Source organism: Astatotilapia calliptera, chromosome 23 (assembly GCF_900246225.1).
Source record: "Astatotilapia calliptera chromosome 23, fAstCal1.2, whole genome shotgun sequence".
Classification (NCBI taxonomy): Eukaryota; Metazoa; Chordata; class Actinopteri; order Cichliformes; family Cichlidae; genus Astatotilapia; species Astatotilapia calliptera.
In genome coordinates, this window is record NC_039323.1 from 27587876 (window position 1) to 27614525 (window position 26650).

At 42.3% G+C, this 26650-nt stretch overlaps 1 protein-coding gene across 1 annotated transcript in view; it reads right to left on the reverse strand.

The window, feature by feature from the left end:
* prox1a (prospero homeobox 1a) overlaps positions 1 to 26191 on the reverse strand; it is a 45465-nt gene extending 19274 nt beyond the window's left edge. The window contains exons 1-6 of the mRNA XM_026158310.1: positions 24070 to 26191; positions 20705 to 21126; positions 19891 to 20514; positions 18307 to 19533; positions 14066 to 14173; positions 1660 to 1854 (exon numbers count right to left, since the gene is read on the reverse strand). Of these exons, the coding sequence (XP_026014095.1) occupies positions 1660 to 1854; positions 14066 to 14173; positions 18307 to 19533; positions 19891 to 20514; positions 20705 to 21055 (2505 nt within the window). The 5' untranslated portion in view covers positions 21056 to 21126; positions 24070 to 26191. The remainder of the gene's footprint in view (positions 1 to 1659; positions 1855 to 14065; positions 14174 to 18306; positions 19534 to 19890; positions 20515 to 20704; positions 21127 to 24069) is intronic.
* Between the last annotated feature and the right edge of the window lie 459 nt (positions 26192 to 26650).

Genomic DNA, 26650 nt, shown 5'->3' on the forward strand with positions numbered 1-26650 from the left:
AATCAAACACTTTCTGTCATCAAAAGCTTAACTGAAAGCTTTTGATGATTTAAAAAAAAAACAGCTAGTAATGATCCTACCACAGGTTCACCTACAGAAACCTTGTTGTGACTTTTACTTCCTCTAGAAAGTCAAATATGATTGTCTTCTTGGCCAAAAAAGTGCAACTGAGCCCTGGTTTAAAGGTCTTCTGGACCCAGTTTGAACTTTAAACCTGATCCTCCTATCTCTATAAATAATCACACATACTCATTATTTGCATGCGTGTGTCCGCTTCCTGTACATGCTCTTTTCATACACACCTGTGAAATGCTACCTGACTCTTGTTATGCAAACTATGCAAAGCATTTGCTATTCATTTCTCCAAATAGCCTACTTCAATATCACAAACCCTTTGCAGCATGAATATGAGGGTGTGTCGTGTCTGCGAGTCTCTTTATCCATTTAAGCTTTGGCATTTGTATCCTTAAGCAAAAAAAGAAAAAGCGAAGTGTGCGTGTGTGTCAGCGATAAGGTGTAAGCTAATGGACATCTAAATGCTGCTGATGTTACATTGGATAGTTTAAGGGCCCTCAGGTCCCCTTAGACCAATACTGGAAGAGGAAAAGTGAGAGAGGGAATGTGACTTCTGCAAATCGCTTTGACAAGGACACCCGTGCCTCGAGCGGCGTCCTCTCTCGCCTCATCGAACACACACACAGCAACATCCACACCTCAGCAGAATTGTGAGGTGACTGTTGCACTCTGAACAGCTGACTTGGTGGAGGACATTTGTGTGAGTGAGTGTGTTTGAGCTACGCTGAATTCAGTTTTAATCCGGTAACGAGAGAAACGGGTAGAAAGTATGGGAAACTTTTCAGTCTTACTAGATCGAGGAGGCTTTTGATTTCTGAAATGTTTGGAGAAAAATGGTACTTTAATTAAACTGAAGGCAACCTGACATTGCATTCCAAAGTTTGGCAAACAGATATTTTTTATTAAAAAACAAACAAACAAACAAAAAAAAGACCTTTTCCAAAAAATGTCTTGTTTTTGGAAGATTTTGTATGGGTTTAAGAGAGAAGTTAAACCACCAAACTTTGCAAGAGAACACCACTAAAGATAAAACATAAGTTTAAGAGGGCTTACCATTAAAGGTGGAGCACAATATTGAAGCAGCAATATATCTTATTGCTTCAACTTTCAATATGTGAGCTACACACTAGTGCAGGTGTACCTAAAGCAATGGTAAACAGTGACAGCCGACCAAAGCAAATCATTGAGCTGATTAAATGAAACAAATATCACACACACACACACACACACACACACACACACACACACACACACACACACACACACACACACACACACACACACACACACACACACACACACACACCATGATACAGTGAATAAATACACAAGTTCTGCTTTTTGTCTTTTTAAGGGTATTACTATTTTTTAGTTACTCTGATACTAATGCAGCATCATAGATAAACAACATATCAAGTAGTACAGACGTGCTGTAGAGTGACAGTTTCCCACTGTTGCTTACTTTGAGTTTCCCTCCCTATTTGCCATTTTCTCTCCATATTTTCTGTCGTTGAGTGGAACGTCTACTTCCTGTTATACAAATTAATACACCTGGCGTCCCCTAAAAAGGACAGCCCAGCTTACCTCAAAGTCGTTGGCCTTGTTGTAGTGCATGTTGAGTGCCCTGAAGAGTTCGGCATCTCGCCCCACAGTCAGCTCCTCGGCAGCAGTCACACCCTCGTTGATGGCCTGCCGAGCAAACTTCTCCATCTGGATGTAGTAGAACTCCCTGAAGTTGCTGAACCACTTGATCAGCTGGGAGGTGATGCATCGATTGAACTGTACGAGAAGAGCATCATAAATATAAAAAAAAAGAGCTTTAACATTACATTTCCACCGCATGCACATGTTCCCGTAGAGCTGGGATTTTCCGCATGTGTGCAATAGAACTGTTGGTCTTAATAGCAAAATCACAACATGTCCTCTAATGTTGTGTGTTTTAATTCAACTAAATTGAATTAAAACTAATTAAAACTAATTCAATTTAGTTTTATTTACATAATCACAACGACAGTCACCTCGAGGTGCTTTATATTGTAAATTAAAGACCCTACAATAATACAGAGAAAGCTCCAACAATCACTCAACCCACTATGAGCAAGCATTTGGCGACAGTGGGAAGGATAAACTGCCATTTAACAGGAAGGAACCTCAGGGAGTTTGTTATTTATGTTTGTGTTCTCTTTTTAGCAGCATCAGGTTGTGTTAAAGTATTTTTTGTTGAATCATACCAATTAACATGATCCACTGTGCAGAAATTTTTGATGACTTTTGGTTGTAAGGTAACAAATCTTCGAAAAAGAGGCAGAAGACGGACTGCTTATTGCTGCTTCCTGTTTGTTGATGTAGACGTATCATAGCACAGCTGATGTTTTCTTTGGAACTTATTTGCCTGATGCTCTATCATCAAATTTGCCTTGAACTGGGCCTCCGTATGAATGCTCACATTACATTGTGGCACTACATATTCAGATGAATTTGCTTTTTGTTCTGCAGCCTACATTTTCCATGCAAGTCTATGCAAATATAGCTCTAATTGTATGTCAACACTGTGCCGGGACTAAATAATAAGAAGGAATGTAGACAGTGTTGTTTTTTATTTGAATTTTTTGGTGTGTATACGTACACTGGAAGTTAGAGAAAAACAGGAACTATTGCCCCAATCAACCACCCCCTCTCCACACGTCTGTATTTGTCCTCCTCATTAGCCACTAGTACAACGAACACCTTTAGGCTCCTCGCTGGAGAAAAAACATCTCTTTAAACTGCAGCAATCACACAAGAATATCCCAAATATTAACTTATTGTTATGCCAGTTCGGGCTTTCACACAGAGCCAAACTGACATTAACAAGTCGTTAAACCCTCATCCTTATCAGCCTTACGACCACTGCGGAAAACGTCTGTTCCGATCCAGTTTTTTAGTTTAGCGAAGTTGTTTTTACCAAAATGTTATTAAATAATTGAGCTTTTACTAAATTAACATCAAGCTAGTTGTAGTGATATCAAATACTAATTTGAGTTTGGAAACAAACAGCTACAATTTCACATAATTGGCAAATCATCATTTTCCTGCACCAATAAATGATTCTTTTTTGATAATTTTCCACCTTTAAATAGATAAACTTCTTGTGTATTTGTATCACAGGATATAGAGCAGGAATAAAGGAAGGAAAAGGGAAAGTATCAGTGCGTACAGCAAGCACTGTGTGTGAAAATGCACAACAAACTTGAAGGGCTGAACATATTTTAAGAGATTTCTGTAAGTTTTAAGAGAATCATTTGGAGGTTTTTAAGGCAGTTTTCATCGTTCTCTGGAAAAAGAAATAAAACCCCCCACACATTAATGTTTTTTAAAAAGCACAGCGACAGCTCAGTGAAAGTGTATGTGGTGTGTTTGTGTGTGTGTGCTCAGTGGAGGGGAAAAACGGCTTTGACACAGAGATTAAGCTCAGTATTGTTACAAGACATTGTCTCACAGGAGCGAGGGATGAGCGAGAGAGATAGAGGGAAAGAAAGACAGACGGGGGAGAGCGAGCCGAATGGTGCGAGGCAGCGTGGAGAAAAAAATAGGAATGCACGGAGAGGGAGCGCAGCGGAGGACGGCCGAGGGAAAGAGATATTTTTTCAGGAACGGTTAGAGGGGGTGACATAATGGAGCATAATAGAGCGTGGTGCTGTGTGTGTGTGCAGGAGAAGGAAAGGGAGTTGGTTTTAAAGAGCATAGTGACAGGAGGGAAGAGTGTGTGTGTGAGTGTGTTGGTGACCCACAAAAGAGTAGCATGAAGGGAATCTGATAACTCAGCAATTAACACATACAAGAAGATGTCATTTGTAAAAAAAACAAAACATAACCATCCTGCCACAAACTCAAAGTAGGATAACAAGGACACCCACATTAATAATTAACATATTTTAGTTATTATTTTCACGAATAAATAAAGGTTAATTATGCAACTGTTTATGTATCTGTACCATACAGGCTTCCAGATATGATCCACCTAAGAAGTTGGAAGATGTATCACAGTTTATCTGAGGATGCTGATGTAAGAATTTTAAATCCAGCAAAATTTTCGAAAACCTAAATTTTGCTTCTTCACTGTCTGATCACTGAAGTAAAAGGTGATAGGCATCAATTAAATAATCATTTAAGTCCCAATTTGAATTCAAATTGCCAGCATTTTACAAAGTCTCAAATATAATTACACGATTCACTCAAAAGTTTGGGGTCACTTAGAAATCGCCTTCTTTTTTTTGTGTAATCAAAGTTTTGGTTTTAATAATATTAACAATAACAAATAATCAGGGCATTGACAGTGGTTAAGACTTTTAATGGGCTTCATATGTCATTTTCATGCAGCCATCACACCGTGCTCCAGTGCCACACTGGGCTACGTAATGTAAGCATAGCGTGTTAAAAGGCTAATTGATTATTATAAAAGCCATTTTCCAGCGATGTTGGAACAGCTTTGATGACTAAAGGAGAACATCAGACTTCAATTACAGTCTCACAAAGGTCAACAAAAGTAGTTTTCTTCTAAGAAATGTGAGAAATGATTAAAATAGTGAATTTTTTATACGACAGTATAATAAAATAAAATGGCACAAACTGTTTCTAATCAGTGTATAACTGAGTACATCAGAGAGTCTAGTATGAGAAACAGCTCTGTTAACTGGTACTCAAAAATCAGCAACTTCAGCATCGACAGCCAACACTTGATTCTGGTGAAATTTCCCCCTTAAACTTTGTGTCATCAAAATTACATTTTGGGTTTTCCAAACCTTATCCTCCACTCTGCTTAATAAAGTGTTTCATCCTTAACAGTCGTGACTTTATCACGTTATGCTGTCTATAATGAATTAATATAAACAAACCCATATTTAAGATGATGCTTAGTATTTTTATACTTAATGACTCCAACTAGAGCAGGGCGATATGGCCAAAAATATTTATCACGATATATATTTGAAAATTTGCGATAACGATATAACCGACGATATAATTGATGCGAGACAAAATACAACTCCACAACATTACTAGCGCAAAAAGACAACCTTCCATTTATTTTCACTTAAACAAGAAGCTGGTTTTTATGTACATTAAAGCTTTATAAAAATGTAACAGTGCAAATGCAAATTCCTTGCTGAAAGTTTAACCAAAAGGCATTTCCAGTAGAAATGGGCTGACATATCCTGAGCATAACCATGTATAATATCCACTGAAGTTAAAAAGAGGTGCTTTGCAACATTAAACTGCAGTGTGCAGTACGTATTTTTCGCACCATAAGGTGCACGGGATTATAAGGTACATTAAGCGAAACAAAGTAGTCAGATAAATCAAACTTTATTAAACTCATTCTTCTTGCTTCCTCCACTTCTGTGCCATTGATTCATTAATGTTGAATTCTCTGGCAGCTGCTCTATTCCCATGTTGCTGCAGTATATTAATGACTAACCTCGTATTGTGGATGGATTATCTCAGTTGTTCTCCTGACTGAAGTTTGGTCCGTTTACAGCATCCTGCCATGCGATTGCATTTGTCTCTAACCATGAAGAACCTTCACGTTAACTTTTATAAGTGGAAAAGTGTTAGTGTTCGTCCTCCAGCTTCACTGTTTATGTTATGCTAACATAGCTGTGTCGCTAGCGATCACATAGCACATCATTATATACCAGCTAGCCCAACTTCAGTAACCCTACAAACGTCACTGCTGTTTAGTTTCCTGTCTTCATTTATGTTGGAAGTGATAGCAGAGCTGTACGTTTGATTTTTTACAGAAATCTCTCCGTCAGAACATGCTATATCATGCTTAGGTAACTAGCGAAACTAGCGAGCTAACTTCCGCTAGCTTCCTGCTAACTTCTAACTCCGTTAAATGTAATAACTTTTGTTTTCATGGATGCCTGGAAGTTAAACTTTATAGTTACACCTGGTAAAGCAGCAATGCTGATCGTTTTATTAAAGATGAAAGAATTTAGACAGTTTTTAACTCTAAGTGATGCTGCAGTGTTGTTTGACCTGAAGAATACGGAGTTTAGGACCCAGATTACTCCCAGATTTAAGAGCATCTTAGTCCGACAAATATGACAATAACAACGGCCGCTTGCATGTTCTGCAAAAAAATGTGCTTTGTTGTGTATCTGACGGACAAACACCAAACCAGTTCCACATCACTGAAGTTGCACCATTTTTACAAACCAATTCTGGTTCATCTGTTTCACTCAACAATCGGCCATGTGCGTATGAAAACAAAGGCACTGCGCATGCGCGTTTTACTCCCATTCTATCGCGATATTTCATTTTCCTATCGTTGCCTAAAATTATACCGGTATTACCGTGAACGGTATAATATGGCCCAGCCCTAACTCCAACTAATCATAGATAGCTATAAGAAATTAAAAATGCATCCCAAAGAAGAGGTCTGGTCTCAGGAGGTTAAAGAAGAGGCAGTCCGGGGTATTTTGCATATAAAAAGAGAAGTCGGCACAGTCACCGGATCCCAGCTCTGTTGAGCTGGTGTGGGAACAGTACACCACAAGTTCCCATCGGACTAATCAAATGTGGGAGGTGCTTCAAAAAGCCTGATTACCCAAAGTAATTGAAAATAGATATGATCATTTTCATATTATTTTCACTACAAACCTTTTGTTTGTTTATGTGCATTAGTTTTGCTTCCACAACTGGACTTAAGAATAATGCATCCTTTAGATTTTCATTGGAAAATAAAGCCAATGTAGGATATTCTTTTCTTTCAGAAACATGAAACATAAACAGATTTGTTATTTATGAGTTCATACTGAGGTAACATGATGGTGCTATATAAAAATAATTGATCACAACAAGTCATGGTATATTCATTTATGTCTGACCCGACTCTGCTTGGACCTCTGGTTGGCAAACTATGCAACACTGATAAAACGGTTTATTCTTAATTTTTTACATTTCTGTCTTAATGTATAAAACCACCTCAGGTAGAGTTTATAAATATGCTGGTGGCTACAAAATGTAACTTGGGTAGGTACAGCCTGAAATCAGAAGCGTAGAAGCGACTTCACATGTAGTCAGATGTAGTCATGTCACCACCTGCCCTCTTATCCACCCACTATGTCATAAAGCTCATCACAATCAGCACAAACCACAAAAAACAGAAGGGGGGGAGGAGAAAAAGCGCTGAGGTGGAGGAATGCCGTTTTCTGTTTGCAGTGAAAAAGGGGAAAGAGAGAGTGTCAGAGAAAGTGTCAGGGTGGCCCGACTCTTGTTCCCTTGATGGTCCATGACACCCCACCCCCCGCCCCCGGGCCACATTCGAAGGGCAAACACACACATCCTTTAAGAATCTGCCCCCCCGCCCCCGCTTCAACCAGATTCACCATAGCTCGGCAAGTTCTGCCGAGGACGGCGTGAATGTGCACAATCAACAGAAATCTGCGAGTCGTAGCACTGAAGGTGTCTCGTGATTCCTGGAGGAATAGCTGTTGTAGGAACTTTCTGTTCAATTTATGTTGTAGGTCATTTCTGCTTTACCATACAGCACACAGTGTAGGGACTGCAGCTGCTTAAGGAATAGTGTGCAGAATCCTTGCTTTAGCAACAAGCCGCTTAGAATTTTTAATCACTTGTATCCAGTTTTGATTGGTTAATCTTTGTTGTGGCAAATTTTTTGCTTAAAGACAGATTAGATCATGAAAAGCATAGTTAATCAGCTTCCTGTTACACAGTTTTGAATTAACATCAGCTCAATGTAACTAAACGGTCTTAGGAAAGATTTAAGTAAGCTCATAAAATTGTTCATTTCTGATGTTCAGTTTAAACAGCATCAGTAAAAAAAGCTTTTTCCCTCTTCATATCCTGACAAGGCAAAATTGGCCGTATTGCTCATCGTGAAGCTAATTGACAAGACGGGTGAGAGGCGGGCTGGACGCTAATTGATTCCTGCTGAGATGGCGGCATCCAGATATCATTTCAGCCTCTCAAGGCAAGAGTCTTCAGGGCTCTCGCTGATAAATGTGTGTGTGCACATGCATATTAGCGAGCGAGAGTGTTAAAAACCCTCAGCTGGCAGGCAACTTGCAAGTGAGAGTGCGCGAGTTAGACGGAGCTCCCCGAGCCAGCCAGCGTCTAATTAATCCTCCTCCACTCCTAACGAGGTCTTAATTATTCTTGCTGACTCTCTGAAGACGAGACGGCAGCGACCTCAGCGTCTTGTGCTTATATGTGTGATTGTCTGGTCAGAAGGCAAGAGTTTTGCACAATGCAATTAATGTCCCGGGCGTGCATGTGTATGTGCATGCTTGCTCATCTGTGGCTAAAACAGTTGTCAGCTCAACCCACTTCCCACACCGAGAGAGGAGACAATTGTGTGTAAGAGGCTCATCTTTAAGAACCAGTTTCCCATAGACAAAGTCCATTCAAGTCCAATTAGGGAAAGCCATTCAGGGCCCTAATTCCCTTACAGTGAATCTGCCTGATCCTTCTAACACATGCTACTTATTGTTCCCTGGGAAGGATCGGGGGGCGCTAGGAGTAAAAGAGAGGGTGAGAAAAAAAAAGGAAAAAGAGACACTGACCCGGATTTCAGAGACATGGTAATGATGAGGATAATGAATGCAGTGGGACAATGAAACAGGACACACACACAGACAGACAGCAACAGGGTGTGCTCACTCGCTCAGTCTTCCACGCACACACACACTAGCAAAGGCTTGAAAAGAACAGCTTCACTCATCACAAATAGGATTAACCATGATTCATTTTGATTAAGCAATGTAATGTCTCCCACTCAGAAATATGCTGGATTAAGTGGGATTACGACTCAATTAAAACAAAATTTGACTAAACTATTATTTGCATAAAATATGAAGAATAGGAAACCATAATTTCTTAAAGGCTAACTCTGTAGATGTGTACTTTTTACTGTCATCAAATCCCTTAAATTGATCTCACTAACAAGTGCCGTCTGGGAACGAAAGCAAGTTATATCAAATTCTTTGACAGAGCACACACACACACACACACACACACACACACACACACACACACACACACACACACACAGGTCCTGAAAAATCTGCACCATTTTACAAGTTTTTGTGTTGCCTTTCTGAAAATAACCGTATTCGTCATGTAAGATTGATGATTTCGCTCTAAACTGGATTTCATACAATGAGAATTTCTTTTGTCATAAAAATATTGCATCCTTTAGACTTTCATTGGAGCCAACCATAATAGGAGCTTTAAGATCGATACTAATACCGATATTTTGTCATTTAAAAACCTGATATATCAGTTGATATTTTTTCTTCTTTTAGAAACACAAAAAACCCAGATTACACTAAAATTTGTTGTCTGCTGTTATTTATAAGTGCCTACTAAGATAATGTGATGGTGCGATTTAATCCTGCTCTTTTGTCACAACAAGTTGCCTGATTGGAAGTCTGTGATACAATAGTGTCTCCTGTTTCTTCTTTGCCTTTTCAATTTTCATTTATTGACCAATATGAAAGCTGACACAATATATATATATATCGGCTGACTAATGATATCAGCCAAAATATTGTTCTGCTGATATATCAGTCTGGCTGTAAAAGCCATCCAATGCATTTTCATTCAGTAACTACCTCTCTAAGCAGCAGATTTGTCTGTTGTTGACTTTGTTCCACATTGCACGAGGGATGTCAGGAAATAAGGTATGGAGTCTTCTCAAAAGTCTAATGTTAAGCTCTTCCAGCAGGGCTCTGTTGTGATGTGACAATGACACACCATACTGTCTGTGTCATGGTCCTGGGTCGGTGACCCAGCGCCTTTAGTTATCATTTTCTGGTTTATTGTGATGATGATGATTATTATTATGGTTTGAGTTCTATGTGTTATATTCGGTCTGCCTTTGAGTCTGTGTCTCTGTCTGTCTATGGTGTCACCCCATCTGTTTGTGAAGCTGTCTGTTTAGATCTGTGTCTTGTTTGGTTCCCCGTGTCTGAGTTTCCTGTTTTATTGTGAAGGTCTCTGTCTGATGTGAGTGTGTTCAGTTTACGTTTCCCCTGTCCCGTCAGCTCTGATTTCTCCCAGCTGTGTTGCCCTCCTGTCTCTCATCCCCTGATTACTGGTGTGTGTATTTAAGCCCTGTGTGTTCTCCTGCCTGTTGCTGGTTTGTCTGCGTTACGTCGTGTCAGTCTGCGTTACCCTGTGTTCCACAGTGGCCTGGTCCTCGTCTGCGTCTCTCTGCTTCTCATCCCCTTTGTCGTATGCTCCCAGGTCTGTTATTTTTAGTTCTCCCAGTTTAGGTGTCTTCAGTTATTTGTCATGCCCCACTGCTTGTTTGCCACTACACCTTTGTTAATAAACCTCACCAGCGTTTCATCCACTGCCTGCATCTTGGGTCCTTCTTCCAACTCCACACGGCTCGCCTCGGCGGCCGTGACAGTCTGTCCCTTGACAGCCAACAAACTTGTATCTTTACACTGCATTAACTCCCACTGTTTGCGGTTCTGACTGGACTTACAGTTCGAGACTCAAATACTGTATCTGCACGCAAACGTCTCCTAATCTAAATCCATGTTTGTTGAGACTGAAGAGATTAATTGGATATCTTTTTGAAGATAAACCCACAGATTGCAGAGTAGATTAAATTTAAAAGCCAATATCAATCTCAAAAAGACAAACTCGTGAACCAAAGCTATGCATTAACTCATTAGTTCTAATTTATTCATTTTCCAAATTAAACCCCAAAGCCAGATTTTACTGGCCACATAAATATTGAGGATATTACTCAGATAATTGAAAATATGAGTTAAGCTGATTATAGAATAATATCGATGTCAGCACGTAGCTGTTTTAAACTGTCTCTTCTTGTTCGTTTGTGTGTCTCTGGGTGTGGCACTAGCTAACTCACCCAGGCACCTGTACTATGAAGCAAGATGAAAATACCCGTGATATCTCTGCTTCATCTGGCTTCATTAAACCTAAAAACTGCAATCAGGCTAAGCCTTGTTATGAGGATTTTCAGATCTGCAAGTAAAAGCCAAATTTCCCGAATCAATCAGTGTATTTGTTGCCGCTAGATGATTAACTGCAAATATTGTCCGGATTGAGCTGCACTTTTCTGATAAAAAGAACAACAAATCAGAGGAATTTAGAAATACTAAACCAGCTAAAAGCAACATAATTGCTGCAGCCAGAGCTGGAAAAGTACAAAGACGTGTTGAAGCATAAGGTATGAACCATTATTAGTGCAGAAGTAGATTTGACTGTATTTACATCTGTGTATTCTTATGTGTTGTAGGACATTAACTCCACTTTTACCCTGGTGTAGGTAAACGGCACTGTAAAAACATAATTTACATAGGAAGGTCGGCTTACTTGCAAATCTTCTGAGATCATCAAGCACTTAAATAAGCTTGCAAAAAAAGCAGTTTACTTAACTAAGAATCTATACCACCCAAAGCTGTAGATGCACATTGTTTGAGCCTCTCACAATCCACCCACAGTTCTTCTCCAAATAGTGATCCCATTATTAGAAATGCACCATCAGTGCACTGCACTTTCATATGTGTCGATTTGTTAGCTGTCCTCAAGCAGTACAGGTATTCAGCACAAGTAAAGATGACAGTGTACCACCTTAAAAATGCAAACCCTTCCTATGACACTTTAAACCCCGAGTTAAACCTGAAGGCACCTCGCTGAACGTGATTTATAATACACCCCCTGTCAAGTCACCGGCTCCTATTAGGATGATGCATTTGAATGTAGAGTTTTCACAGGAAGAAGATCCTGTTTAGTACAGCCATGCCAAACTCATTTTTACATCGTGGGACATATACTGAAACTCCTCTTTCTGTCAGTGTAAAGATGTTTAACTACACATTGAATCCCATTTAATTTAAGAAAAAGAAGTATGATTTTTTTCATCAGTTTTTCATCAGTTTTTCTACACGATAAAGAAATGTTGCTGCAGTAAATTAAATAAATCAGAGAACTTGAAAAAACAGGTAAAGTTCTGGTAGCTCTCTGCACAAACATAATTTATATTAATTCAGAGAAACCTTCACAGGAATCTTAAGATGATCCAAAAGCCGTCTAATGGGCCAGATTAGAGCATTTGCTGGGCTGATTCTGGCCCCCGGGCCACATGTTTGACACCCCTAGTTTAGTATATATGATTATAAGATTAGATTGGTCACCATTTATATTACAGGCAGCTAAATTGTATTTATTTGTATGTCTTCCACCATCTCTGTGGTGGAACCTACACTTTTATTGTGAAAGTTCAGAGAGATCTGTTGGCTCTCACAGAAGAGGCAACTGTTTACATTGCCCCGTTATTTATTTCCTGCAATGTACTTGGAAATTAAAAGAATCAAAATCTGCAAAGAAGAAATTGTTGGAAGCTTATGCCAAATCAGCAATATTGTAATGTTTGTAAGTTCTGAGAACATGTTCAGGCTCATCAGTGACAGATTCTCTTGGAGAGATGATAAACCTTTAAAGCACGTTGATAAAATGTTCCTTTCTTTGCTTTTATTTCGACAGTAAAGGTACATCGGCTAATGACAAATCACAGTCTCACACACTGGGAGCAGGTAGACTTAGCAACCTTGTGTTTGCCTAGCAACCTGGTGTCCCGGCGACCCCTGTTGCCATGGCAGCCAATGAGGATGTGGCACTGCCACAAGGAAGTGGTCACCGCAGATATGAGCCAAAGGCCAGCTGGTGTGTGTGTCTGCGTTTATGCTCATTTGAATACAGCGTCCTGAATCTGTCGAGGAGCCGTATGCTCCTTTGCAAAACACGTAGCAGCCTGTAAACACGAAACAATCGGCGTCTTTGTTTTAAAGCTGTTGTTCTCTTATTCTGTCATCCATTTCATTTTGCTCTCCCCTCCCCTCTGTCATTTTCTCAAAGCCGTCCAACACACACACACACACACACACACACACACACACACACACACACACACACACACACACACACACACACACACACGTTGTCTTCTACTTTTTTCTCTTTTTCTTGACTTTATGTACTTGATCATTTTTACTCTATTACTTCCGTTCATATCCCATCAAATGTCAAAAGAGCGCACACGCAGTGCTTGTTTCCGTGTCCGTGTTTAAAGAAAAGTTCAGCTTCTCATTTTGCGTTACTGAGAGTGAGAGTGAAAGCGTTAGTGTATATGCATGGGTTGTGGGTGGCAGGGAGATAAAATGAGTATTACGGGGGGGGCCCTCTTACAGTTTGTGTGTGTGTCAAGAGAGGGAAAGTGGGCGTTAGCACCCCTCCTTCCTACCCCTGGCCGATTAAGGCCAGAAACTCTAATTATGCTACAAAGACGTGACAGACTGGAGCACCCATCTGCGCTCCAGGGTCTCACCGCACAAACACACACACACAGTTTAATGGTGCAATATAGCTGAATATAATCAGACAGCAAAATGCACACAAGTCAGAAAAATACACCAGTGTGTTTTTGGAGCCCGGACTCTAAGGATGGCGTTACATTCCCAACATTAACGTCCATATTTGACGTGAGAGCGACTGCAGTACTCATAGCTCTTCTTATTTAAAGCCACTCACTTTTTTCTGCCTTTGTCTGTCTCTTCTCCTGACAATTACATGTGTGTGCCTTGAGGATTTCACCTTGAGAATTCAGAAACATATTAAAGCGCATAGCCCAACTTTTATTTTGCATAGTTTGAACAACTTAGACAAAGTCTTATGCACACAGATCAGTTTGATAATACAAACTATAATCTGTCTTTAGTTTGGAGTTTCAGCCCTCACTAAAATAATTATCCTAGATTCCCAAGAGAAGTACATACTGTGGATCCAGTGGGGAAAAAGTGTTGTAATCACTAAAGTTAAATGATACAACAAACTGAGCAGGGGACTTGAATGTGACTGACATAAAAGAGAAAAATATGATTTGTAGAGAGCAGCTGCAGGAGGTTCATTAAAGAAAACAGAAGGAAAAGAAAAGTGAGGAAAGAGGTCTTACCTTGACGTCAGAGAAGTACATTTTGAGCATGTTGGATGAGGGATAGCGGGTGTAGAAGAACATCAGCTTGGCCTTCTTCAGGTGGTTCGGAGACAGGCCCTCTTGAATCTGAGCATTAACAGGGTCAAGGAACCATTAAACAGTTTGTTTTTTGGGGACCAAAGCTTTTGAGGAACACAGTGGAGGGACATTTCCTCTGACACAATCCACATTATGCTTGTCTAAGCTTGGCTAAGGAATTGCCACGACAGCAGTGAGACCACACTCGTTACATGTGAATGTAACATCCAACCCACCTGAAGTCTGAAAACCTTTCAGTGTGTATGTATTCCTTTTTCTAACACAAACTCTATAACTGTAGAGCGACCAATGAGAGGGGGATGATTTTCTTTTTTCAAAAGCATTTGTGAGAAAAGCTCACTACCACACTGTGAGGAAGGAGTGACTAGTTTTAAATGCAGAAACTCTGATAAGTCAAAGCCACTTCTGCGACGGGTGTGGAGCAAAAATCAAACACAAGCACCTGCTGGCTTTTGATCAAATCCCAGCATCTCGCAGACTCTGCCCATCCCACTGTCTCAACAACGAAAATAATAATTGTGCAGGCCCCGGTTGTAGGGGCGCCAAGAGTATCCGTGTGTCCGAGTGGGTGTGTATGCACACGTGTGTGTGTTTGCATGCGTGTGTGTGCGTGACAACAGCTGTGCCCCACCACGCTGCCATTTCCCCACCACATTAACAGCCCTATAATCTATCAGAGAAGATGAGGCAATCAATGGAACCCCCTGCAAGGTCAATTAGCACACAGAGAAACACACACACATACACACATAAAGACAACCCCAGGGGCCCTATATGGCTGGAAAGAGGGAGAGACTAGCATCAGCAATCAGGAGTGGAAAGTGTAAAAAAAAAAAAAAAAAAACGTGGAAAAAAAGAAAAGAAAAAGAGCAGCTTTGGGACAAGAGATTTAACTTTGTCAGCTTTTTGCAATTTGTTGTTGTATCTACCCATCAACCTTCAACGGCCAATAAAAAATAAAAAATAAAAGAAAGGCACACCGTCGTCTGTCTCGACCTAAAAAGCTGTCCTGACTTCGTGCTACTAATTAACATGACCCAACAACACGATTAAAAAGGCCTCTCCATATCAGAAGCTAGAGGTGAGCCTCGCTGTCATCCATCATTCATTTAGCAGCAGATACGTCCGGTCAGCGGACAACAACACCATCACTTAGTTAACATTCATGCCAACATGTCACTGTTTGTGTGCATTTAGATCAACTGTTTTTTTTTTGTCTTATTTTTTGTGGACACGCATACACATTTAAACACACCCAACATGACTCAGAGTAAACAGTGTGAAGCAATATAATAATGAATAAATGCCAAGTGATGTGCATGTGTGTTTGTGTGCATGTAATAGTAGCTAAAGTGAGTCACTGAATAAACACATTTTTTCTTTTATTCTTTCACTTCTCTTCCTCCTCCTTTCCTATACGTGCACGTGCGTGTGTACCTGCCACTTCTGCTTAGGGACAGAGATGGTTTACGTGGGGGCTTACCATATCAGGTGTAACTTGACCTTGTTACCAGGTGTATGTGTGTTATGGTGTGTGAATGGGGGGATTGGGAGGAGAAAAGATTGAGGAGGGAATAAATTCATAAATGAATGGAGGACATCTGCTCAGCTGCGCACAAAGGCTTAAAGACACACAGACCTGAGTGTGCATGCGAGTCTTTAAGGTTAGCTATTATCAGTGCAAAGGCAAGTCTTTCTTAAGACCTTACAGCTACCAAGATTGCATTCACCATGTCGTCTCTACTCTGCTTTATACTAGACACAGAAAACAACATGAAAAAAGGCAAATTTGAGAAATGTGACCGTTCACAGCAGGATTTGTGGATTTTTTTTCTAGTTAACCAGGTCATGACTTGCAGACATCGTTGGTTGAGTGCAATTATGTTCAAGAAAAGGTGGACACTTTCTCCAAAACTGGGCAACACCACTCCAAATCAATCAGGATGGATACATGACACGAGTATGCTTTAGATTTATACCCGAGGAAAATCAAAGTGTTAGCCTGGTGGCACATCTGGTGCTCATTCCTGTTTGCTTCAGCAAATTTGCACAGTAAATGTTGTATGTAATTATTTGTTAATTGTATGTAATGACAAATAATTTAAGTAGGCTGGCGGATGGGTGTGTAATTTGCAAGTGTAAGGATAATCAGCTATCAGAATTGGACGCTTACATGCACACATACATTTTTTCACTGAATGCAGCTCAACTGTTTGAGTTTAATCCTCAAATATCCAAAATTCTTCTCATGGCCTGATTTTATTATTTTATATTTGCGTACTGAAATTCATGACAGACTGTTTTATGAGATCTGTTTTATGAACTGTTGTCGTATTATGTGTATGTTTGACAAACAGACATACGTGTCCTCGCGGTCTTATTTCTCTTTCCTGTGTTATTTAAAGCAACAGTTTGTGAGCCTGAGCCCAAGGTGAATGCTCTCTCTGCTTTGTCAAATTCAAAACGATGAATTTCTTATAAAAGTGAATAGTTTAAAGAAAGAAAGGAGAGAGGAGGGTTTGAAGGGTGGTGCTCAGTATGTTTGAAATACTAATGTCCACTTTCAAAGATTTTTCTTTTTTCTTGGCCAAATGAATGGGAGAGCATTTTGGAATGAAACGGCTCAGCAGGATCAAGAGACGTGTCAAATATTTTTCTCTTTTTGTTTTTTTTTCTAATTAAAGCAACATCTAAATTGGCTTTGAAGACGACGCTGTGATCAAATCCCCACCACAGCTGCAAGGAGTTCCCATTTTATCAGGTTCAAAGTCTTATTTTTCTTTTCACTTTGTTGTTCAAACGTGTGTTTTTCACGCACGCCCCCATGTTTGCACGCATGCATGCATGCGTGAGTCACTGTGTGTGTTTGTGTGCACAGCGGCTGGGAGAAGCCCTCTCCATATGAAAGGTTAGCAACAAGAAGATAAACAGCTACCTGCAAACACCTGTCCCCATGCACACGCCATGAAAGATGATGTGTTTGTGCATGTGTGTTTGTATGAAGCAAAACACACAGCTGTCGAGCCACCGAGACCGAAGGCCAACAAATGAAAGTGAGTAGGAGTGTCCCAGAACAACCTGCTAACAATCATAAAAAGGAAACTAAAGTGTACATTTGAGATATTACACTTCTCCTTATGTGTGCCCACAAGGTTGAAGAACACACATTTAGAGTCAGTAAGGCCAAGCATTTGCCTGTTCCCCTCTCCTGCTCTTTGAAATATGATTAGCTTTGAGCTCCTATGTACGAAGTCTTACCTACCCTGCACACACACACACACACACACACACACACACACACACACACACACACACACACACACACACACACACACACACAGACAAAGTGAAATATGATTTGCTTTGAGCGTTTATGTACAAAGTCTTTGTGATGAAAGCGAACCTAACAGCACAATAGTGTCTCAGACAGTGGTAACAGTGTGTGTGTGTGTGTGTGTGTGTGTGTGTGTGTGTGTGTGTGTGTGTGTGTGTGTGTGTGTGTGTGTGTGTGTTGAAGAGGGAGCTCACAAGCCTTTCTCAGCACCTTTAAACACCAAAACCTGCTGCATGGACTTAAAAGGGCTTTGAGAGAGCAGTGTGCGACCTGTTTAATCTTCCCCCTCTTGCAAGACCGGGCGCGTCCGTTTCATCTTCCCCACTCAGCTAGGAAACAAGAGGCTCAGACGAGGAACCAATTAATGCAGATTAATTGATATTAAAGAATTTATGTGACTGTTGCCGCCTCCTCCTGCTGCTGCTTCTAACATGTCTCCGTGTTTGACAGTGTTGACTGAAGATGTGACTCATGTGGGAAAGAGAAATAAGATCAAATGCGAAAAACAAAAAAATAATCTCATTGTTGTTCTCATCCTATCTTTGTTTTTCTACTGACGAAGCCCCTCATTTCCTTTGTGCACTGCAGTGTGGGACTATACCGTCCATCAGCCACACACTCTAAAGCCTAAGTGTTGCTATTAAAAGTTTCAAGTAGGCAGATTGTTGCTAATTTTAATGCACAAAACCAGCCTACAGTTCAAGCCGGTGCAGAATTTGGATGAACACAATGTTTTTGATTCTAGCGCTAAAGCGTTTGCAGATGTAAGGCAACACAGGCACTCACACAGACTCACAAGTGCTAAACCTTTCAGGAAAAAGGATACAGTGCTGCCAGAGTAGGGCGAGATGTCAGACATGTCTTGCAGGTCCCCACACTCAGACTTGATGAGGGATAGCGACAGACCCTCTGGGCCATGTTGGTTTGGGGAGCTCTGCCTGTGGTGATGGTGACCAAGATGGCCTCCCGCCAGGGACGCCATTTTGGTTCTGAGGCTGGTTTCCCGAGTTATGTCCATCGAATCGGGAGAGGACCGGTGGTGGTCCTTGGGCCCCGGAGGGTACCCGGCTCCACCCCCATGTGACCCCAGGGGGCTCTGAAAGGGGTAGCCCATGAGGGGAAGAGGGAACGGGTGGCGGAAGGATGGAGGGCTAAACCCGAGCGAAGCTGTGAGGGGAGTGGGGTGGAGAGAGGGATGGTGAGGAGGAGGGGGAGGGGGAAGAGAGGGTTCGGCGTTCTCTCCTCCTCCTCCTCCACCGCTCTTTCGCACCACCAGAGGCAGTGCTTCTGTTTGGTCGTTGGGCATTGGCACACCACTTAGTCTGCTGCTCAACCCGCCGAATGAATCCAGCGGGCTCGGGACAATCACGTCCCCAAAGCAGTGCAGCCTCTGGTTGGAAGAGTGGTAGTTAGGAGTGGGACTGCCATCGCCGTTCAGACTGAGGGCCAAAGCGCCGCCACCGAATCGAGAGTCAGGGGTGAGGGAGGGCATGGGGCCAAAAGGTGGGGGGCACGAGGAGGACGAGTTGGAGGAAGAGGAAGGCGCGGCCGGCGTGGTGCTGTGGCAGCCATGATGGTGATTAATGGCCTGTTTGGGCGAGGAGAAGCCTTTGACAACGGTGTCGACAACCTGCGACACGGCACAGTTCAGCTCCTGCTTCAGAGTCTCGGCTAACTGCCTCCCCCCTCCTCCTCCTGCCCCCACCGCCCCCCTCCTCTTCATTACCCTCTCCCCGTTCCTCTCCTCTTCCTCCCTGCTGTCCACATCCTCCTCCATTTCTCCATCTATCAAGGCCTGTTCTCGGAGGAGGGCCCGTGCCCGGTCCAGGAACAGACCCGGGTCCAGCTCAGAGAGGTCATCGTGGCCACGTCGGCCCCTCTCTCTGTGCCGCTCCTCCAGGCCGTCAGAGCGGATGCTATCCTCTGACAAGTTGCCGTCCTCCTCTCTTTCTCCGCCTCGGTCAGGCTCACCGTTCTCGCCATTGTCTTCCTCCTCCTCAGTCTCCGAGTCGTAGATCTGGTAGAACTTCTCCTGAAGCTGACGCAGCTGTTTCTGAGCACAGGAAAGAGAATGTAAAGAAGAACCTCTTCAACTCATGACATAAAATATTTTCTTGTTGCTGTTTTGTACCTAATCAGCTAATAAGTAACCCAATGTTTTTCTGCATCACCTATTTTATTTTTCTCGTCGTAAAGAGCAAAGGAGCCGACATTAATATATTAAAAGTTTGATTCTTTGTTATGCTTAAAAGACAATGGCCCTTTATTAGACTGTAAGGTTAAAGCTTCATGTTTCTCGGTGCCTAGACCCTCAAACTCTGGCGAACATCCTAGTTTTAAATCATAAAAACTACAGAGGAAGGGACCGACAATGTATTTGTTATATTTTAGTAACTACTCAACTACCAACCTGCATGTCTTCCAGCTGTAGCTTGAGCTGCCTTCTTTCTTCCTGCCTCTGCTCCTGCCTGGAACACACCAGCTGGGTGAAGCTGTGCTGCTGCTGTGGCAGGCGCTGCTTTCTCTTATTCTCCCTGTAGACCTCGCCGACTCCAACCATGCCACCCCGCGAGCCAGGCGAGCTCAGCAGAGAAGAGGGGCAGTCGCTCCGGCTGTGACTGCTGGTGCTGTGGCCGTTGCCGTCGCCTCTGTTGTCGTTACTGCTGTTGCTGTTGTTGCTGCTGTTCTCATTTTCGCGGTTGCTCTCTTGGTTGTGGTCGCCGGCATTGGGTCGGACCAGCGGAGAGTGGCTCATGCCACGGATGATGTTTTCCACACGGGCGCGCTTGGCACGAAGGTGCTCGTCGGACAGCCGGTCCAATTCGAAGGAGGAAAGGGAGAGGGGCTGAGAGGGAGCGTGGGAGTTGAGGGTTGTAGGAGGGGGTGGCCGCCCGAAGGAGGAGGAGGAAGATGGAGGGGGCAGAGGAGGCCCAGGAGAGAGGCAGTCAGACGGGCTGTCCCGATCACGGGAGGAGTTGCTGCAGGCGTCCTCGGCCTGGATCTCTGAGCCTCCACTGGACAGAGCACCACTCCCCTGTGATGAAGGACAGCAGCACTGACTTAATAACAATGAATAATTTAACAGATCCATGAAGGAGGACTTAAGACTACATTCTTGGTTGATTGGAAGGGTAAAAGAAGAGAAAGATTCAATGAAACAGTGTCTAAATAGTGACATTTATTCATTTTCTAACTACTTCCTGTTTCCGTGTGTTTCTCTGTACCTGAAAACCCGAGTCACTGCCTCCGTTCTTCCCCATGTTGTTTTTCAAGAGCTGAGAGATGATCGTAGCCCCAGGGAAAGGCATTATGGCATCCTCGTATGAGTTCGCTCTCTTCAGCAGCTTTCTCAGAACGTTCGACTTCTCGCCGTCACCGTTGGTTGCCCCGTGGTTGTGACCGACCAGCGAGCAGTCGTCGTCCTGATCGGGGCCGTGGGATTGGTTCATTCTGTCGATCAGGGTGTCTCTGGCGCGGGCGAATATCGCGCTACCCACAGTCCTTTTCACCCCGATGTCAACACGTCGGCGCTTGGTCTGTCTTGTTAGGAGGGTGGTGCTGTCATGATCAGGCATCACGCAGGGCAGCTAAGCAGACATGACCAGGGGTCCTCACAGACACACGCACACAGGATCAGAGGAGTTACCTGATCAACAACAACAAACAGGAGGAAACACCTTTTACTGGCAGTTAATGAAACTTCTCATTTCCACCTCTGATCTGTCTTACGTGGCTCCGGTTTTACAGACAGGAAGGATCTGAAAGAAGTCCACTCGCTGAAATTGGTAATTATATTTAAAGACAAAAAATCAGTGGCCTTCTCTCCAAATAAACTTTCATTTTGAATTAGAAAATTACACTAACAATGTCAATTTAACACATTTTAGAGACACTGGATGACGACAGGTAATAAAAAAGGAATCTGCTGTTAAAAAAACAAGAAAAACCTATCTCTGTCGTCTTTATGAAGCATCAGAGTACACAATAATTAAAGGAATTTAAAGAAAAAGAGGAGAAGCTCTTTCTTTTATTGATCTAACAGTTGGAGAAATACAAAAACAGGACACGGTTCATTTCTTGACCAAAAGCCAAGGGAACCACAGCTAGAAACAACCCACTCTTTAAAATAGTTCAAGGAGATATTCCCGCAGAGAAGGAACACCTGCCTGTAATAACCAAAATAATTTCCCATTTCCTCCTCGTCTCCTGGGGGCTAACCTTGATTTCTGCATCTTGTGAGAAGCTGTGAAGAATTGACAAGCTCTCTCGTATTGACAGAGGGCATTCTACTCCACTGTGAAGGAAAATAAACCCGTTTTTTTCCCCTCACTTTATGATCTTCCTGATTTTTTTCTGCTTCTTTTTGATTTTTATGTTGTATTTTGCAGTGAATTTAGTTGTTTGTGAAATTATTTTATTCCCCCCCCCACAAAAAAAAGTTATTAACACATGCTGTATGAGCTGAATAATTAAAAGTGGGTTTCTCGTACTGCCATGTGTGAGTGGGGCTTATCTGCTATATGGCAAACACAAAGAGGGGCACGCACAGTGACCGTGAAAGGTTAAGTTTCTCTGCTGAAGCATTGGAAACACCCAGAGCTTTCACTACCTGTGCAATAGGTTGCTTTTCATTCCTGCAGAAGTCGCCTCATAGCTGAATCACACAAAATGAGATGCACAAGAGTGCAAACCACAAAGTTTTCAAACTGTGAAGGAAAAAAAAACAATTAAAAAATTTCAGCTTGTCTGTTTTCAAGCAGGCGCAAATTGTTTGCACTTGTACCTCCACTGGTGAACACAGACAGTGTTTCCCATGTTACGTGTTTGCATCTGTTTTGCAAAGGATTTCAGTTTCTAGACTAGGGAAATGATTCACAAATTAAGAGTGTCCAGCTTTACAACAACAGTTCTGCAGTTCGTACATCGGCCAGAAACGGGTACAATTTCAGGCCGATCTGCAAAATACACTCAAACACTGCTGGAGAAAGGATTTAAAAAGACTAAACACACACACACACGCATACGCTCGGAGAAACAAGATGCTTTTGCATCAGTCAACAGCAGCCGATCAAAGCAGACCCCGGCGTGTTCCTGCTGGTGCCATTACCAAATGAGAATGGTTAGTTTGAATATGACTTATGCCAGTTCTGCTGCTGTTAGGTGTTCAGGAAAAACACGTCCCCTCAGCACAGAGCCAGGGACTGACCCAGATACACACACACATATACTGAGCACGCATGCATACACACATTGGTCTGTGTTTGCATTATTGGTTCTTCAGCATTACTCTGTGCAGTGGTCTGTCTCACACACATGCACACACACACACAGGGACACAAACAGTTTACATTAGTGAGGTCCAAAGAGCTCGACAACCTATTTTGAAACTGGCGTCTTAGTTCAAGTTGAGAGTGCCCGGGTCTGACCGCTTTAATAAAACACTAAACAAACAGAAGACAGGGACACCTCAGAAATACACAGCAGCTCCAAAGGTTCATCTACTCACAGATGAATTTTAATAGAAGTTGGATGAACTTTTCTTTCTTTTTTTTTATGAGCTTCTGTTGAAGGTGAGGTGGAGAAAAAGGAGATGTGAGAGTGTGTGTGGCTTTTTTGGATCAAAACTGAAACTTTTGTTTTAATCTGAAATTAAAGGGCAGGAATATGTGGCTCTGTATTTGAGAACTGAAATGGGAAGTTAGTGATTAATACGTGTAAATGTTAGATTTCAATTCACAAAGGAATACAAAGCGCTAGGTGACTTTTTAACTTTAAACTGCCGTTTAAATACATTTGCCTTCATAATTTAAATGTAATAGTTCCAAATCATAAATACTTACAAACAATTAAATATTACACTTGTTTTGTTCCTTCTTTTAGTTCGTTTTGTCTCGATTGAGTTAAAAACGGGGAAAACTTAAAAAGTGAAGGCGATCACAGCTTGTTGCTGCAGCTCGCTGTGTGCGCTCTGAGCGGAAAGCGAAGCCGTGCACAGTCCGAGGGGGAAACAGACTGTGGACGACACTTACACAGAGATCTTAGTCATATTCCAAACAACCATTAGCCCACGATCATGACACGACACGGACTTTTCCACTCACCCCGCCGTTTATTTTCTTAGTTTAAAGTGGATAAACTGGATAAAGAGCAAAGAGAGAAGAGAGAAACCCGCCCGCGTTTGGCTTTAATTGCAAAACTGATAACAAGAAACTGGATTTTTACCCCTTCAAAAATAAAAATTATCCATCAACCTGCCATAAAACGCGAAAGAAGGGAATGTGTGCGCACACACGCGCTGACAAAACCAAATAAAACCAAGAGTCTGAGTTCAAATTTCAAACAAACTTTCATGTATCATTTTTTTAAGTCCTTCCTCACAGTCGGCCTGTTTTTGTGTTTTGTTTTTCAGCAGAAGCAGATTGTAAAACAGTCCCGAGATTAAACTGAGCCATCTGGATCGAAGCTGTGAGGCAAAAGATGTCCATGAACTGGAGGCAGTGCGAGTGAAGTTGCACTCGGGTTATTCACAGCCACGCGTGTTCCTAACAGGCAGCAGACACAAACACGGAGAATAAGAGTTTGTACTTACTTCTCTCTCTCTCTCGAGCCTTTCTCCAAGTCGCTCCGTCGAGAAGGGGAGAAAAAAAAAGAAACGGGAGGCGAACACGAGAGACAGATCCGCGCTCGCCGTTGAGATCAATGCCGTAATTTACTACGGCAAAGTGGAGACGTATGCAAGAGCGTGCACGCGCGCGGGCGTGAGCGTGTCTGTGTGTGCGGGAGAGAGAGGGAGACAACAGAGAGACGCTCGCGGAGAAGTGTGCGCACGATAGAGAGCGATAGGAGAGATGCGGAGAATGAGAGAGAGAGAGAGCGAGAGGGGGGAGAGAGAGCGCCGCTCTCCTCCCGGGATGGGAAGTGTTTAGTATCGAGCGCACCCGCTCCGTCCTGCACTCCTCGGCTCGTCTCTGACCGACGGCAAGACTCTCAGTGAAGAAACAAGAAGAGACGCGCGTGAAGGATACGTGAAGACGCTGCGTCACCGGCCGACACAGTGAGGTAATGGCTCCACCTGACCAATAAGGAAGGGGAGCCGGGGACGGTGGATTTTATTTATAAGGAGCCCCGCGGTTAACAGCGCGCTCCCAGAGCGAGGAGAGGAGAGAGGAGCACGCGGCGGGTAAACTGAAAGTCAGTTCACCAGTCTTTCTCCAAAAGTTCATTTTTTTTAGTTTTTCTAGAATAAATGTATACTTTGAGTTCAATCTAAAAGGCATCACGTGACTTTTATTGATTAAATATGGTTAATAGCAAGATTTAAAAATAATTTGCTTTTCAATAAAAAAGAGTTTGAGTGACAGCTGGTTTGGTGCTGGATGTTCTCAGCTGTGTCATTAACGATTCAATAAACACTGGCTTTAATTCGTTTAATGTTTCTTTGCGTTCATCGTCTGCATTAAAAAAAACCAAAACATTCATTTACTACTTTTTGTTCATCTTTAATTGCGCGTGCGCAATCGGAGACCTCTGTACCGCTCAGGGTAAAGAAAGTTACCGAGACTCAGACAAACACCCCGCTGCTGCTGGTTGATGGGAAAACTCCCTTCTTATCCAGAGATCAGAGGTCAGGGAACACCTGGAGCTGGGAGGGACACGCTGTTGCTCAAGGGCACTTCAGCAGAGCAGAGGCTTAAGAGCTGGAGGTCTCTGTGTTTGTGCCGGTGTCTGTCCTCTAGCAGGCAGAGTTGTAAATAAAACAGAATAACGGGGGCGAACGCATAATATTTCTACGCTTAAATCACGCACGTGGGCCTTTAAAAAGCCACGAGCTGTGTAAATTATTTGCAGAAAGAAAAATCTGTTGGAGATGTGTGTTTGTTACTGCCGTCACGTTCCTACAGTGTGGAGGTTCACGGAACTTCACTGACCGTTTCCACAGATCAGAGGAGTAAATCCGAATCACAAGAGGTTAATGAAAAACACCAGAGATTTTTTAAGAGTCTCAAAATGAGTCTTTTAATTTTATACAGTGCGTATTAAACTGTTTGGAAGTCTACATCATTTCTCAGGGGAGGACTTAAAATAAAAACTGAATTAAACCCAAGAAAAAAAGACACACAATTTAACTTTTTGGTTTAATAGAATAACAATAATAATGAAAAACGTTTTAAGACGAATTCGATTGAAAAAACATTTTAAAAATAACTTCCTTAGATTGAGGCGAGGCTGGAGATTCCTGCGCTCTCTTTTTATTACGCGTTTCGTGTGTGAAAGATTTCCTTCTCTAAAAATTGCATCTCCAAAGTTGCTTTTTTAAGGTGCTTTTTCAAAATCCCGCCTTTTAGTTTCCCCCCAGAATTAAACCTCAGCGTCACTTAATTCAATTAAAGAAGTGGACATTTTATTCGTGGCGCAATTATTCAAAGCGCTCTGTGGCAGCTTCGTGATGCAGAAAACAAACAAATATTAAATTACAAATCAGCGAGAGGGAGAAAAAAGAAATCCCCCCCGAGGAGACAGGAGTGTGTTTCGTGCCATGCGGGTTGTCCTCGCGTGCAGAGGCATTCAGGGCCTCTTATTTCATTTTTTCTTTTTTCTTTTTCTAATGATCGGCTGCCACATTATTAAGCACAAAGAGAAACGGCAGCTGAACTTGACCAGAATACAGCACACAGATCTCCTTTTTTTAACCAACCCCCACTCTCCCTCTCTCTCTCTCTCTCTCTCTCGCTCTCTCTCTCTCTCTCTCTCTCACACACACACACACACACACACACTTAACAATAAGCTGTAAAAGCTGTGACCTATTTGAGCCACGGCGCACTGGGTGATGCCATTTAGAAGTTTGCTAACTTCCACATTATTGTTTTGTCTTAAGAAAATGCGCACGCGAATTTGCGCCAATCTGGGAGATCCGGACACAGGAGCAGAAAGTTGAAGAGATAAGAAGAAAAAAAAACCCTTTTGGCCTGTACCAAAAAATAAAATATTAATAAAATAATAAAAATCCTCAGTGTGAGGCCAGAATAGGTGGAGAATAATGATCTTATCTTACAGAAGAGGAGGGGACGGTGCTGCTGCTGAAAACTGTAAACAGCGGGGGAGAAATGTCAAACTGAGAGAAGCTGCTGTTGAATTTCAAATACAATAATTAGAAATACTAATATAGT